Source organism: Myotis myotis, unplaced genomic scaffold, assembly GCF_014108235.1.
Source record: "Myotis myotis isolate mMyoMyo1 unplaced genomic scaffold, mMyoMyo1.p scaffold_m19_p_12, whole genome shotgun sequence".
In the NCBI taxonomy this organism is placed as follows: Eukaryota; Metazoa; Chordata; class Mammalia; order Chiroptera; family Vespertilionidae; genus Myotis; species Myotis myotis.
The window spans coordinates 8,041,822-8,055,535 of NW_023416316.1; the positions used below are offsets into that span (position 1 = coordinate 8,041,822).

At 52.6% G+C, this 13,714-nt stretch overlaps 1 protein-coding gene across 7 annotated transcripts in view; it reads left to right on the forward strand.

Moving 5' to 3' along the window:
• RGS3 (regulator of G protein signaling 3) overlaps positions 1 to 13,714 on the forward strand; it is a 113,572-nt gene that overhangs the window by 14,464 nt on the left and 85,394 nt on the right. For 5 of the 7 annotated variants that reach the window (XM_036329760.1, XM_036329755.1, XM_036329756.1 and 2 more), the window contains exons 6-8: positions 6,626 to 6,686; positions 7,808 to 7,898; positions 8,523 to 8,578. In XM_036329760.1, coding sequence (XP_036185653.1) covers positions 6,626 to 6,686; positions 7,808 to 7,898; positions 8,523 to 8,578 — 208 coding nt within the window. Of the gene's footprint in view, positions 1 to 6,625; positions 6,687 to 7,807; positions 7,899 to 8,522; positions 8,579 to 10,668; positions 11,054 to 13,714 lie in introns of those variants that run through there. The other 2 variants (XM_036329766.1, XM_036329759.1) reach the window with 2 other exon arrangements.

The window sequence follows — 13,714 nt, forward strand, 5'->3', positions numbered from 1 at the left end:
GGAATATGCGTGGTGGACTCAGGCTGCCACGCGGAGGCCAGTTTAGGAGATGCGGAAATTTTGTGTAGGAGACTCCAAACAGGCTGATCTTGCAGGACGCTTGAGGCCAGTCATTAGTGATAGTGTTTAGTATAGAGCAGGGAGGAGTTCTGGGTACAGGAGGGTGAGGATCGCTGTGGAGGAAAGGGGGTGAGAGCACTTGACTGATGGTCATGGCCGACTGGGAGTGGCAGGGGCTCATTCACCTGGTGCAGTCTAAGAAATCTGGGAGACCCTGTGGCCAGTAACATTTGTCAAACAATCATAGAACCAAATGGTGACCAAAAAAGGGTCTAGGTGAATGAAAACTAGCTCAACTCACCTTCTGAGGCCCAGAACATATTTTCAGGTTGAATCCTTTTTAGTACCCTAAGTTTTATAGCTAGTATGCTTTTTAAAGTTGAGCCTTATTCAACCTTCATAAGGAAGGATTTGTCTTTTAATAGAGCACCTATTTTTTTAAATCATGGAATGGAACTCATGGTGCTGTAGGCCTCCTTCATTGAGCTGCCATTTCCTGGGTACCAATGTGGCAACATTGTCATAGGTTCTGGGGACACATGGGGTTGATCAGAGACCATCCTGCTCCCCGGAGGATCACTGATAGAGACTTGAGGGTGTGGGTGAGGAGGAGGACGTCACCTTGAAGATAGGAGCAACCATTTACTGGGTGTTGACCACAAGACAGGTGTTAATAGTGTATTACCTCATTAAATTCATAAAACGACTCTAAAGGGAGTACATGTTTTATCTTAAGTGTTCAGAAGAGGAGAGTGAAGCTAAGAAGGAAGTAACTTGCCCAAGGTCATACAGCCATTGAACAGTAGAGCCGGGATGGGAACCCAGGCAGTTAGAGCCAGAGTCGTCACTCTCAACACTGTATTGCTTCCTGGATGCTCAAGTCAAAGGACAGAAGAGAGAAACAGTGGAGTGTAGAGGGGAGGAGGCAGGGCAGGACCGTGGGTGGATCTACAAACTCATTGGTCTTGCTGGAAGGTCAAGTACAAAGTAGGGACCGGCTAGAGATAAGGTGAAGAAGTAGTCAAAAGCCCAATCTGATGAATTTCCCAAGGGCCAGTGGTTCTCAATCCTGAATATATATCAGAATCACCTGGGATGCTTGTGAGGCACACAGATTCCCAGGTGTCATATCCGAATCTTCATGGGTGGGGCCTAGGAATCTGCATTTACAAAGCTCTCGGGGAGAACCTCATGCAGCCAGCTTGGTGTTTGGTAATCTGGCAATGGGGATGGACCGAAGGGTGTTGAGCAAGGGGATGACAGATGTGCGTTCTAGATCTATCCTTCCGGTAGATCTCAGGAAGGCTGAGGAGGAACCAGGAGATGCTTGTGGTGATTGGTGAGAGAGATGATTTAGGGATAGAGGGGCGGGAAAGAGACCCAGGACATAGTTAGGAGATAAACTGATAGTACTTACTGGTGATTTGGGCGTGAGAGCAGGTGGGAGAAGTCAAGGATGACTCCTGGGTGTTGGGTGGTGTCCCAGACTGAGCCGGAGCGTCCTGGAGGGGAAGGGAGCCAGCTCTGGATATGGTGAGGTGGCGGTGCCTGGACAGCAGCCAGGGGAGGGCTGCGAGGAGAGCTGCCTTTGCTCTCCTGAGGCTCAGGGGAGAGGGAGGTCTGTGCCCATGCGCACAGGTGAAAGCCATGACCACCGAGGTGGTGGGTGAAATTCTGAGCAGGTCAGATGCCCAGGAAGAAAGTGAGTGCCCAGGACCAAGGGTCAGAACCCTGTCTTGAAGGGGAAGCCCGGAAGCGACAGAGGAGGGGGTCAGAGAAACATGTGGCAAGCCCACTGGGTGGTGGCAAGGAGTGGAGCAGGTGCTGGAGGCAGACCCCCCACTGGGAGCTGTTGCTCCCCCCATTGTGAGCCACCCTCCTGGGAGAACAGGGCAAGCCCGAGGGCTGCTGGAGGCGTCAGCAACGCAGCTCACAGTTTTTGGAAAAGAAGGTGAGGCCGGAGAGTGAGTCAGCATGACAGCATGACAGAGGCCGTGAGTGTCTCCACTTGTTGCCTATTTTGGGAAAGTGAGATTCCTTATTAACAAAACACAGTTGAACTTGTGGTCACAGTCCCAACCCAAAGCTCAAGAGGGACAGAGCGGGCTCAGACAGGCCTGTGTTTCGGAACAGAGGGCCCTGCCGAACAAAGCTGCCAACACCAAGCCACAGCTCAGGGCTCAGGGCTCAGGGCTCAGGGCTCAGGGCTCAGGGCTCAGGGCTCAGGGCTCGGCCGGTAGGAGGCGCAGTATTGATCCATCATCTGACCCAGGAGGCTTCTGAGTGGGAGGAGGCAGACAGAGCGGTGGCAGGAAACTCCTGCCCTGCTCCATGCTCTCAAATCAAATTGTGCTTCTCTGAAGGACGGACCTTCAACTTATCAACATGAAAGACAATTACAGGAGGAAGGAAACAAACATTGATTGAACTCTTCTCTGTGCCGAGCACTTTACATACATTATCTCATTTAATCCTCATAGCAACCCTGAGAGGTAGGGATTATTATTGTCCCTCTTTTCAGAGAAGAGGAAAGTGAGGCTTCTGCAGGCTCAGGACATATCACAGCTCATGTTTATTAAGCACCTAAGGTCCACTCCTCGCGGGCATTAATCTAAGCATATTCCATGCATTATCTAATTTAATCCTCATAGCACCATATAAGGTAGGAAACAGAGCCCAGAGAGGTTAAGTAACTTGCCTACGATAACACAGCTAGGATGTGATGAAAATAACATGCAAATCCAAGCAGTCTGGCGCCAAACTCATGTATTGGTAACCACATTATAGGACACTTGACAGTCTCACACAGGTGATGAGTGACTCCAAAACCATACTTTTTCTGTGTCAGTACCTGTGATCCTCAGGCTCCGGAGGAACACATGTACTTTCCATAGCATTTATAACGTTGTTTTATGTGCCATCCAGCTGAATGTGTGGCAGTTACATTTTGCAAATGATAGGAGATAAAAGGGAAGCACCAATTTCATTAATTCTCACGGTCTTTCCAGTGAGGACTATAAACTTGTATTAGGGAAACACGATGATCTGCAAAGACGTTCTGGGGGAGGGCTGGCTGATTTCCACTCTTCACGGTGCCCACAGTGGGAGCGGAGGAGAACTGGCCCAGAACACTAGATTTTGGCCTCGCCGCTCAGACTTGCTGTGAGACCGTGGTAAGTCCTTTCCCTGCTTCAGGCCTCAGTTTCCTCGTCTGTAAAATGCACCGACCTCTAAGGTGACTTTCAGCTTTCAGGTTCTGTGAGTTTTTAAGAAGCTATAGACAATTTCAAACATAGGAAAGGGTAGAAAATATCATAGCATAAACCCTCATAGGCTTAGCCCAGCTTCGTCAATCGTCAATACATGGCTAGTCTTGTTTCATCTGTGGCCCCACCCACTTTCCCCTCTTCCAGTGGATTATTGTAAAGCAAATCCCAGACATCATCTCATCTCATCTCATCTCTATATCTTTATAAAAGATGGCTTAAAAAAAAAAAAAAAGAAACCCACAATGCCATTATCACGTTTAAAAACTGACAGTAATTCCTTAATATCACTGACCGTGGAACTGAGCTGTTTAAAAGTTTTGTTGGATGATATGGTAAAAGCCAAATGGAAGCTCTGGTCATAGCATTTTCAGAACTTGGGGCCAGAGAACAAGCTTAGGTTTGTAATGTTATGCACCAAGTTAAAAACAGCAGCGGCAGCACGCACATAAGCCTGAAGGACATAATCGTTTATGTTAGTAGCACCGACATTTATGGAGAGCCTGCTTGCTCCGTGTCACATGGTCATGGGTGCTCTGCATGTGCTCTCTCCTTGAATCTCCTTTCATAAACAGGACCTCCGTGCCAAGTACAGTGCTGTCATGTTAGGGAGCTTGTGACCAGAGATGGGGACTGAGCCGAAGGAAAGAAAGAATGAATGGGAAGATGCGTTCGATTTAACCCATCAACTTAAAAATAAATTGAGATTAGATGGAGTAACCCTACCACAGAAATAGTTCAAGGTCCCTGAGACAGAATTAAAGTGCATTCCCTCAAAATAGCAATGCCTTTTGCCTTGCAGACGTTTCCTACTTTAGGCTCAAAAGTAAACGGAGCCAAGTCCTCTTCCCCGTGAGTGCTCGGGAAGCCTTACCCCTGAGCCTTCGTGTTGAACGTTCCCTCTGCCTGAAACATTCTCCCTCTCACTCTCTCTGGCTTCACTCTTCGGGCACCTTCGCCCTCAACCACCTCTTGCCTCCTGAGCTTTCATCATTTGTTGCCTGCACTGCTCATCTGTCCATCTCGCCCTGCCTAGTGACATCCCTGTGTTGCTGTCCTGAACTGCTATTTAAATTCCTGCATGTTTGCCTTATTAATGCTGTGGCTCCCTGCCCAGTGCCTACCATCCATGGGCATAATGGATTCATCCACTTGTCAAGCCTTCACTGAGTGCACCAAACCCTGAGCTCAGGGTTTGGCATCCAGAAGTCACCAAGGCTTGGCTCCTGGGACTTTGTGCCTAAGCAAAACTTCAGGCAGTCCAGGGTGCATATTCGTTCCCAATTTTACAAGCTGACTGGTCTATTGCTGTGCACTCAGGTGACGTGCAAAAGAAGTCTTTCTTCCTTCAAAGATTTTTCAAAAGCAGGTTTAAGAAGTGCCCAGTTGAAGAACACTCAGAGGGAGGGTCCTGCTGATGGACATGAATTGTGACCATTTACTCAGCCGGAATTATCATGACATCATTGGAGGCCCCTTAGCAGGAAGCAATGCTAATGGGAGGCTATTAACCATTTCGCATTCTCCAAGCACCGGGGAATGAAAACTGAACTTACCGAAGAGCAGGGAGAGGCAGCCTTCGTTACTGCTGGAGGGCTGTGCCCGGAGACTTAGAAAGTTACAGCCATGCCCAGTGTGGGAGAAACGTGTGGGCACCTAGGTGCCAGCTGGCCTGCTCTTGCATGTGTTGACAAACAGAATTAAATTGGTGATGAGGACTTTGGCAAAGTCTCGACAAGGCTTCTGTGGAATGGCAGCTCAGATCAGCATCTGCGCTTGTGATGGCCCCTGCAGCTGCCTCTCCCCGTTAGTGCTGCCTTGGCCACTTGCCAGGAGGGAGGAGTATTTGTTTTTGGTGGTGGGCTGGGGAGGGGAATGTGGAAGGGTCGCTTTGCTGGGGTGATCACCCTGTCCTCTTTGGGTTGATTATCGATATGGCCTCGTATGATGTGGGGCATATGATGTGGGCAGGCATTTCAGGGGGTTCTGTGGTGTACCCCTGGCTATAACCACCAACCTCGCTCAGGCCCCCTTAGGCCAGGTTCCAGGGAGGCCCATCTCTAGGGAGTTCACTGCCCATCTAGGAGCTCATGCCATCTTGGCTCTGCTATTGTGCCTTCCACCGAACATGCTAGATCTGTGTGTGCCTTTCAGACATTGACGTCAACCACCAGGGCTATGCTCCAGTCTAAATACCCATGTTGTTTCCTGATTAATAGTAAACCAACCTGAAGGAGTCTGAGTTGGGGATGTGCTAGGAGAGAGAATAGAAAAATTAAAAAGCAACTCTAGTGTTAGGACAGAGAACGATGCGGTAGAATAGAAGTACTTGCCAATACCTTTATACTATTTTTTTTCTGATTATAAAAGTACTGCTTGTTCCCTATGAAACTTGGAAAACACTGAAAACCCCCAAAAAACAAAACCTCCGCTAATCCCGCCTATCAGATACAATCATTATTAATTTTCGTGGGTGTTCCTCATTAACAACCATTGTGAATGTTTTGGTGGGCGTTTTCCTCATTACAGGACAGATTTGTGAATTTCCTTTTCTCTCGCAGTAGCGAGATTATTGTTTGCATTTCATTAGTGTTCATCTATGCCATCATTATTGAAAGCTGCTAAGTATCAATCAATAGTGGACAGTCTTTAAGGAACTTTGAATGACTCTTAGCCAAGAAGGACCCACCTGAACTCAGCCTTTTGCCACAGTGACATCCCCATGAGGCCTGTCCCTGGTTCACGCCTACTTGTCCCCCCCAGCCACCAGGTCAGGTTGCTCTCGTGGACTTTCCTGTTGCCTTTGATCTTGATCTGAAACTGTCCAAGATCTGCTCAGGTCTTGCCTGGACCTGAGACAGAGCTTCTTGAGCTTGTGGTCTCGTAACCTTTGTCCTCAATCGAGCATCATCAGCTAATATGGAAGCTGACATTTCCTGCGGGGACCAGTTCTTTGGATCTACTGGCACCAGAACAGTTAAAACCTGCGAGGTAGCTCTGAGCTGCTGTGGCTGATGGAGGGAGTGCTGCCCCGCGACCTGGAACACCTGGGTTTCCCACGGGACACTGCTACTAATTAGTCCAGTGACCTTGGGAAGACGACCAACTTTGAGCCTCAGTTTTTTCATCTGTGAATTGGAGAAATAACTTTTCTCCAGCCTAACTCATGAAAGTTGGAAAGGTCAAATGAGATGATGTAAACCGCAGTGCATCCGACAAACCCACGTTACACTTGATAATCGACTTCCTGAAATACCCCAGGGAAAAGGTGCTGACTTAAGCCTCTGTTGTTCTCCCAGACAGAGTGGGCTCATCGGCTGCATGAGCTTCGGAGTGAGGTCTCTCCTGACGCCAGACAAGGTGAGTCCTAGGGAAGCTTCTGGCAGGGTCATCCACTGAGGCCGAGTTGCTCTGTCTGGAAGCCATTGGGCAGGGCTTCTTTCTGTTAGGTGCCCTGTGGCCTGGATAACAATACTGTGTTTGTCTTCTGTGTGCCAAGGGTTTGGGTCCCTTCTTGATTTATTTTTGTCAGAGAGCAGTTGTTAGGAGCCCCCAAGTCCTCCCAGGAGACTCCGGTTCTGGTGTCTGCCATTGAGGACACCGGTAGGTCCCTTGAAGCTCAGAGCACTCCTGGTGCTTCCCTGGAGGAGGAGGGCCAGGTACTTACGGTATGCTCCAGGGGTCACCGTGATGTCACCTACCAGGTCTTGTGTTTTTGGGCCAAGCAGGTACCCAGGGTGGAGTGAACATCCTCCATGGAGCTATCCTCCTGGCTGGATGAGGACTCTTTGGGGTCTAGAGACCTCTCCCCTGGGTAGCTAGTCCCTCATCCATCTCTACTCTGCACTGCACCCCCAAACTGGAGGCTTTTGAACAGGAGAGGGACATGCTCCTTTTGTACATCCCTGGTGATGTCCTGAGGGCCTGCCACACGACGTTGCCAGGTGGCCCTGTCACCCAGCTTAGTGTCCTGGCAGTGAGGTCTCGGGTAGGTGGGTGAGGACCCTTCATCCTGTATTTGGGTCCCAAGTGTCTTGACTGCAACCTGGGCTTCGTTCCCTGTTGGGAGAAGATGTTCTGCCGTGGAGACTGCTCAGGAGCCTCAGGATGCCTACTTTCTGGCATCTCCCTCCACCCCTCATTCCCTCCCTTCTGTCAACATTTATTGGGCTCCTACTGTATACCAGGTGCAGTGCTAGGCACACCAGTGAGCCTGTTCAGAGCTTAGTGGGGGAGGTAGGCATGCAAGTAGAGTGTGCTTCAGGGAAAAGGCTGTGAGAATTCAGCAGAAGGGAGGACCAGCTCTGTTCATTGCATCAGGGAAGGCTTCCTGGAGGTGTAGTCACGACAGTTCCTTGTGGGGCAGAGAGGCCGGAGTGTCCATCTCTGCAGAGGTGCTGCTGCTCTGTGAGGGGTATTGGTGGCTGCCTGACCTGTGCCCTCTGCCTCCTCTGAGTGTGTCATGTCTTCTCTTGTGACAGGAGATCAGTGGCTGGTACTACCTTCTGGGGGAGGACCTGGGCCGGACCAAGCACCTGAAGGTGGCTAGGCGGCGATTGCGACCCCTGAGAGGTATATGCACACCACCTCAGCCTCTGCCCAGATGTGCTGCCACACTCCCCCCTCCCCCCCAGACCTCCCCCTTCCCTTCCTGGGTAGTAGCATCAATGCCTGTGTTTTGTGGCAGATGTCATCCCAGCTATGATCAGATGGGACTTCTCTCGAACCCCTGCTAGTATGTGGGCAGCAGGTAGCCTCTTACCCATGTACCTTTATGTATCTGGTTGGACTTGGATAGGGTTAGAGGCCTGATCCCATGTGGTTCGGTCCCACCCCTAGCTCAGGGAGGGTGGGCTTCAGGAGCTTCCTACATGGCCCCTTCCCAGGGCCAGTGGTCTCAGGATCCTCTCCAGCTGCCTTGCTGACTCACCTCTGTGGACAGGGCCGTGGGCCTGGCCATGAGTCCTGAGGTTCAGGACTTGGATTTGCATTTCCTCTGCTCTGTCCCTCCCATACATAGTCATGGCTCCTGAGCCCCTGCCTGACCCGAGCTCGGGCGTCCCCACATCCTGGAGGCCAAGAGTGACCTGGGCAGCCACGTGGGCCTGGCACTCTGGCCTGGTCCTCTGGGTGGTCTATGGGACAGACGCTTATATGCCAGCAGACACTTTCTGATGCTGCTCTGTTGCCTTCCAGACCCGCTGCTGAGAATGCCAGGAGGTGGGGACACTGAGAATGTGGAAGAACTTAAGGTAGGTGGGGACATGCCTGGGTTGGACTCAAGGGCCTGAGCATTGCTCTGGGTTCAAACCTGCTCTTGGTCAGTCCCTTGACCCAGGAGACCCCTAAACAGGGCAGCACTTGGTTCCCGGAAACTCAGCAGTTGTGCATTTTTAAGGGATTATTTCTGACGCTCCTCTCTGGTTACTCGTGCTTGGAGAGAGCCAGACCCTGGCCGTGGAAATGGAGGAATCCGGATCTTCTTGACTTTCAGCCTCTTGAAGCTGAGTCCCCCTTTCCCCACAGGTCTCCCCACACGCCTTGCTTTCCCTGGAACTGAGGCCCAGTTGGTCTCTCAGGTTAGGGCTGCTCGGTGTCCAGGAGCAGCTGAGAGTCTCACCCTGAGACCGATGGTTCTCGCTCGATCAGGGCTTTGAAACTAGGGGGGAGCCTTCACGTAGGGATGGGAGAATTCCCCCAAATTCATTCCATCTCTTGGCAGAACATGGCAGGTGATCGATCCATGGGTTTCTTCAGTAACTTAGAGAGGGAGAAACAAACTCCTGACCTAGAGACTGAGTAGCCCCGCGTGCCAGGTGCTGTTGTTGTTGAATTTAATCCCGACTCCCACCTCCGAGGGGTTTGTCACTTCCCCGTCTCACAGATGCGGGAGATGTGTACGGTTCTGAGATGTCCCTGCCCTCATGGAGCGGACAACCTACAGCCTACAGCAGTGATGGCGAACCTATGACACGCGAACTCATTTATTTGGTTGATTTTTCTTTGTTAAATGGCATTTAAATGTATAAAATAAATATCAAAAATATAAATCTTTGTTTTACTATGGTTGCAAAGATCAAAAAATTTCTATATGTGACACGGCACCAGAGTTAAGTTAGGGTTTTTCAAAATGCTGACACGCCGAACTCAAAAGGTTCGCCATCAGTGGCCTACAGCCATGCTTTCCAATATGGTAGCCAGCCACTGCCTGCCTGTGGCCATTGAGCCCCTGAAATGTGACTAGTCTGACCGAGGTCCTGACGTTTATTTAACTTTAATTTAAATTGACCTTGCACATGTATCTAGTTGCTGCTTTTGGATAGCACTGTGTTAGAGGAACTGGTCAGTTACTGTTTTGTATGTGGCTTTCTTAGTCGTTTAAAACTGTCTTTGAGCTGCAGTGGGGGGCCTGCAGTGACCTCTCTCCCTCTCTCCGTACTTGTGGTCACAGAGGACAGTGAGCAGGGAGCCTCGCTGGTGATCTGTGGGGGCCACAGGGACACCCACACTGCAGGCTTCCAGGTGCCTTGGGAAGGCCCTGCTTCTGCTCCCGGGCCTTGGGCCCAGGGCGCATTGTTCTGAGGCGCATTTGATTTCCCTGGGCTTGCACCCCCGAAGTTGTCTGTAGGACTCGGCCAAGGGGGCATGATTGTTGGAGGCTTTGTTGGGGTGGGCGAGAGCCCCCCAACCCCAAAGTCACCTGTTCAACTTGTCCATTGTGTGGATGGGGAGATGGAGGCCCAGAAACCTGGGTGACCTGTCCGCTGTCATGACAACCAAAGCTGGGCTGGATGAAGGGACACTCTCTGGCAACAAGGATGTGGGTGGGTGGGGGTTTCCCCAGGGACTCTGAGGCAGGTGTAGGCTCACCAGGTGCTGTGCTACAGGACAGGGAACAAGAATGGAGTTTTGGTCCCAGCTCCTTGCTACCCAGCTGTGTGATGTGACTGCGCCAGGCCTCCGCTTCTTCATGGGTAAAATGCGGAGGCTGGACCACCTGGTGACGGGAAACCCTTCCCAATTTGCCTTTATGGGCTACTCAGACCTGAAAGCAGCCCACTTACAAGGGTGAGGAAGCTGGCTTTTAAGTAGCGGCTGAGTGGCAGGCAGGTCCTCAGACTCCAAATGTTTCATGTTCCCTGTGGTGAGCTGGTACGTCTGAGGGCGCAACCCCCTGAGCCGGGCTTCGATTCCGTAGGCTGGGTTGATCCCCTGGATTTGCAGGGCGGGGGGGGGGGAGAGACCCTGGGATTTGCAGGGAGAGGCAGCACTGGTAGAGAGTGGGCCGTGTTTTCTGCCCGGACTCTCCTGTGGCCAGGGGTGTTTGTGAGAACACTGGAATCACCAAGTGGCCCATGGCGGAGAATGCAGCCAGAACAAAGGCGCCCTCTCCCCGCTGGGCCCGGGGAATACTAACTAGTTGACAGGAATTTTAATATAAAACTCTCCCTCTTCCTTGTCATTCTGAGGTTTCAGGAAGCCTTCGGGCTTATCACGCAGAGGCACACAGCACAGACAGGGCCTGGGGAGGTGAGAGGTGATTTCCTGCCATTCTTCTGCGCGGCGGGCTTCCCAGGGCGGTCATGCCAGGCTGACGGGGCGCAGTGCGGGCTCCTACTGCTGGGGGGAGAGCTGGGTTTTCATGGGGCAGCAGCGGAGCAGGACCTGCAGCCATGAACCGCTTCAACGGGCTCTGCAAGGTGTGCTCGGAGCGCCGCTACCGCCAGGTGGGTGCTCAGCCCTTTGACGGGCGGCATGGGGTGTCACTGGGGGTCAGGGTTGGGGGCTTAGCCTAGCAGGACTTCTCTCCCCTCGTGGCCGTCCTTGTCCCCTCCTGCGCCTTGCAGGTTCGTTTTGATTTAAGGGGAGGACAGAGGCAGGAGCTGGACCTGAGACCCAGCCTTCGCCCACTGCCCCTCTCTCTAGGGGCCGGTGGGGTCCAGCTCTGTGTTGTCCTAACCAGTGGCTGGGTGGTGTCCCTCGTGAGTTTATTGATTGCTTTTCTGTTTTCTTATTTTGTGGCAGCGTGGTTGTTAAAAAAGTACCCCAAGCCTGAGAATGCAAGTGGCTAAGTTGCTGAGCAGCCGGGGTTTGTGGGGTTTTTTGCTGCTAACTTTGTCTTTTTGCAAACTTTCCCTACTTCCGATGGGACAGCAGTGCCTGTCCTGCATTGTGTGCGCGTGTGTGTGATTGTGTGATTTTCTGCCTGAGTCAGTGCGCGCCTGCATGTGAGATAGGATGTTTCTGTTTCTGTACGCACATGTGATTTTTCTCGTACACGCTCACCCGTGGACATGCACACATGATTTTCCTCCCCACGGATACCTTGAGGCGGATCCGGAGTCCTCTGGCTCTTGAGCCCAAGTTCACCGAGAGGGTCTGGCCTCTCAGCCTCCAGCCTTAGGACGTAGGGCAGAGTGGGAGCGAGGATCCGTTAGTCTCTGAGCCTCTTCTGTGATGGACATTTTCCCTTATAAAAAAAAAAAAAAAGCCATGGGCTCAGTGAGGGTGCAGGCAAGGGATGTCCAGATTTTGGGAATGGGAGCTAAGAAATGGTTCTGATTGTGTAAGTACAGAAAAGTCCCTCTGTGTGTTTTAATGCACAGACTGAAACCTGGGTCTTGACTCCTTGGGACAGGCAGCCTTAGGTGCAAGGGAGATGCCCAGAGGGGTCTTCTGCACGGCGGCCCCACAGCCAGAGACCCACAGGTTCTCCCTTTAGTCCTCCCTCCCTGCACGGCCCCACCCTGCCCTCCCGCCCTCCTGGAGCCAGGCAGAGTGGCCCCTGCCACACCGGGGTGGCGGAGTGGTGAGGCTGCGAGGGCACTGGATGGGAGGTCAAGAAGTCCTTGGTCACCTTGGGACTACAGGCACCTTGCAGTCACAATGGGGCCAGGCATGAGTGTGGGCTGGGCCTGGGTCTCTAGGGCTCAAGTTTAAGGCAAGCCTGCGCTAGGAACCAGTGCTGTATTGAGAGCACCAGCTTTTTGTCAGACCCGGGCTGAAGTCCAGCTCTGCCTTTCTTCAGCTGTGGCCCTTGAGCACGTCACTTTTCTTCCCCGAGTCTCAGTCTTCCTGTCGGTGGAAAGGGATGCTAATGCCCAGGGACGATGCTGGGAGAATAAATGGAGTGTTGTGTGTAGCGCCTGCCAAGGTACCTGGTATAGTCCATGAGTGGGGCAGCTGGAGATGAAGTCTGGGCATGGAAGAGCCCAGAAACCAGGCAGGAGGGCAGAAGGGAGGTGCGGCCACGGGTGAGATCCAGGAGCAGTGGCAGTTCCTGCCCCAGACAGGAAAGAGCAAGGACCACCCCCAGGAAGGACGGCCTCTGCCAGGAGCCACCACCAAAGTCCCCGGAGTCAGGGCGTGGCTGCTCTCCTCACCTCCTGACCCTGAGGCCTGAGGTCAGAGAGGAGGACCGAGAGCGAGAGCCGGAGGCTTCACTTTCTTTCTCTTTTAAACCAGCCCTGCCTTCCACTCAGGGCTGCAGTGAGGCTCAGGTTCTTTGAGCCCCGTCTTTTCAGTGTGGCCAGTGCTCACGATGGCCCGAGAATAATGCTGTTTCCTTCCCTTGGTCCCGCCCTTTGCTTCCTCACCCCCTCTCCTCTTCCCAGCCTTCCCCACCCCCAGCTGTCTTGGACCAGGGACCCGGCTGGCTCTTCTTAGGCCAGTGCCCAGGAAGGCAGAAGGCGCTCCAGTCCACGGTGCCACCTGGATGAGGAGACCAGGGTGTGGATGTGGGAGGCTGTTTTGCTGGAGCACACAGTTCAACTCCAGACTCCACTCTGGAGCCAGTCCCTAATTGTCAGCACCGTGCCTGAAACAGGGGGCTAGGACCTGTTCCCAGAGCCTGCGCCGAGGCCAGAGGGGTCGTGGGCCTTGTGGGGTAGGACAAGGGAAGTGCTGGCAAGACTTTGGAATCCCAGCTTCCGCCTGGATTGAGGGGGAGTCGCCAGGCCCCTAGGATCCCTGGTCGTGTGGAGGGGACCAGGCTCCTGACAGCTTCCCTCAGCCTCGGCCTGGCTTTCCGCACTTACTCCAGCGTTTGTTTTTCTTTCTTTCTTTCCATTTTTTTCTCTTCCTGTCTTAGCTGCGTGTTTTCCCAGAATTCTTATGGGAACAGGGTATTTTCCTGCCCCCTCCCCCCTCCCCTTGTCTGTCAGATTTCCTGTTTTAAAAACTCTGCTTTGAATCCAGTCCCAGGGCTGGTGGGAAGCAGAGCCTCAGGGGCCTCCTGGCAGCTTCCAAGCGCCTTGGTCACCCTGGGCCCCTGGCCTCCCCTTCCTCACGCCTGACCTTGGTGACAGCTGGCAGGTGAATGCCAGGCACCTAGCCTTGAAGAGAATCTCCTAACAGGCGGGCAGCCCTGACCTTTCCAGGCTTGCTGA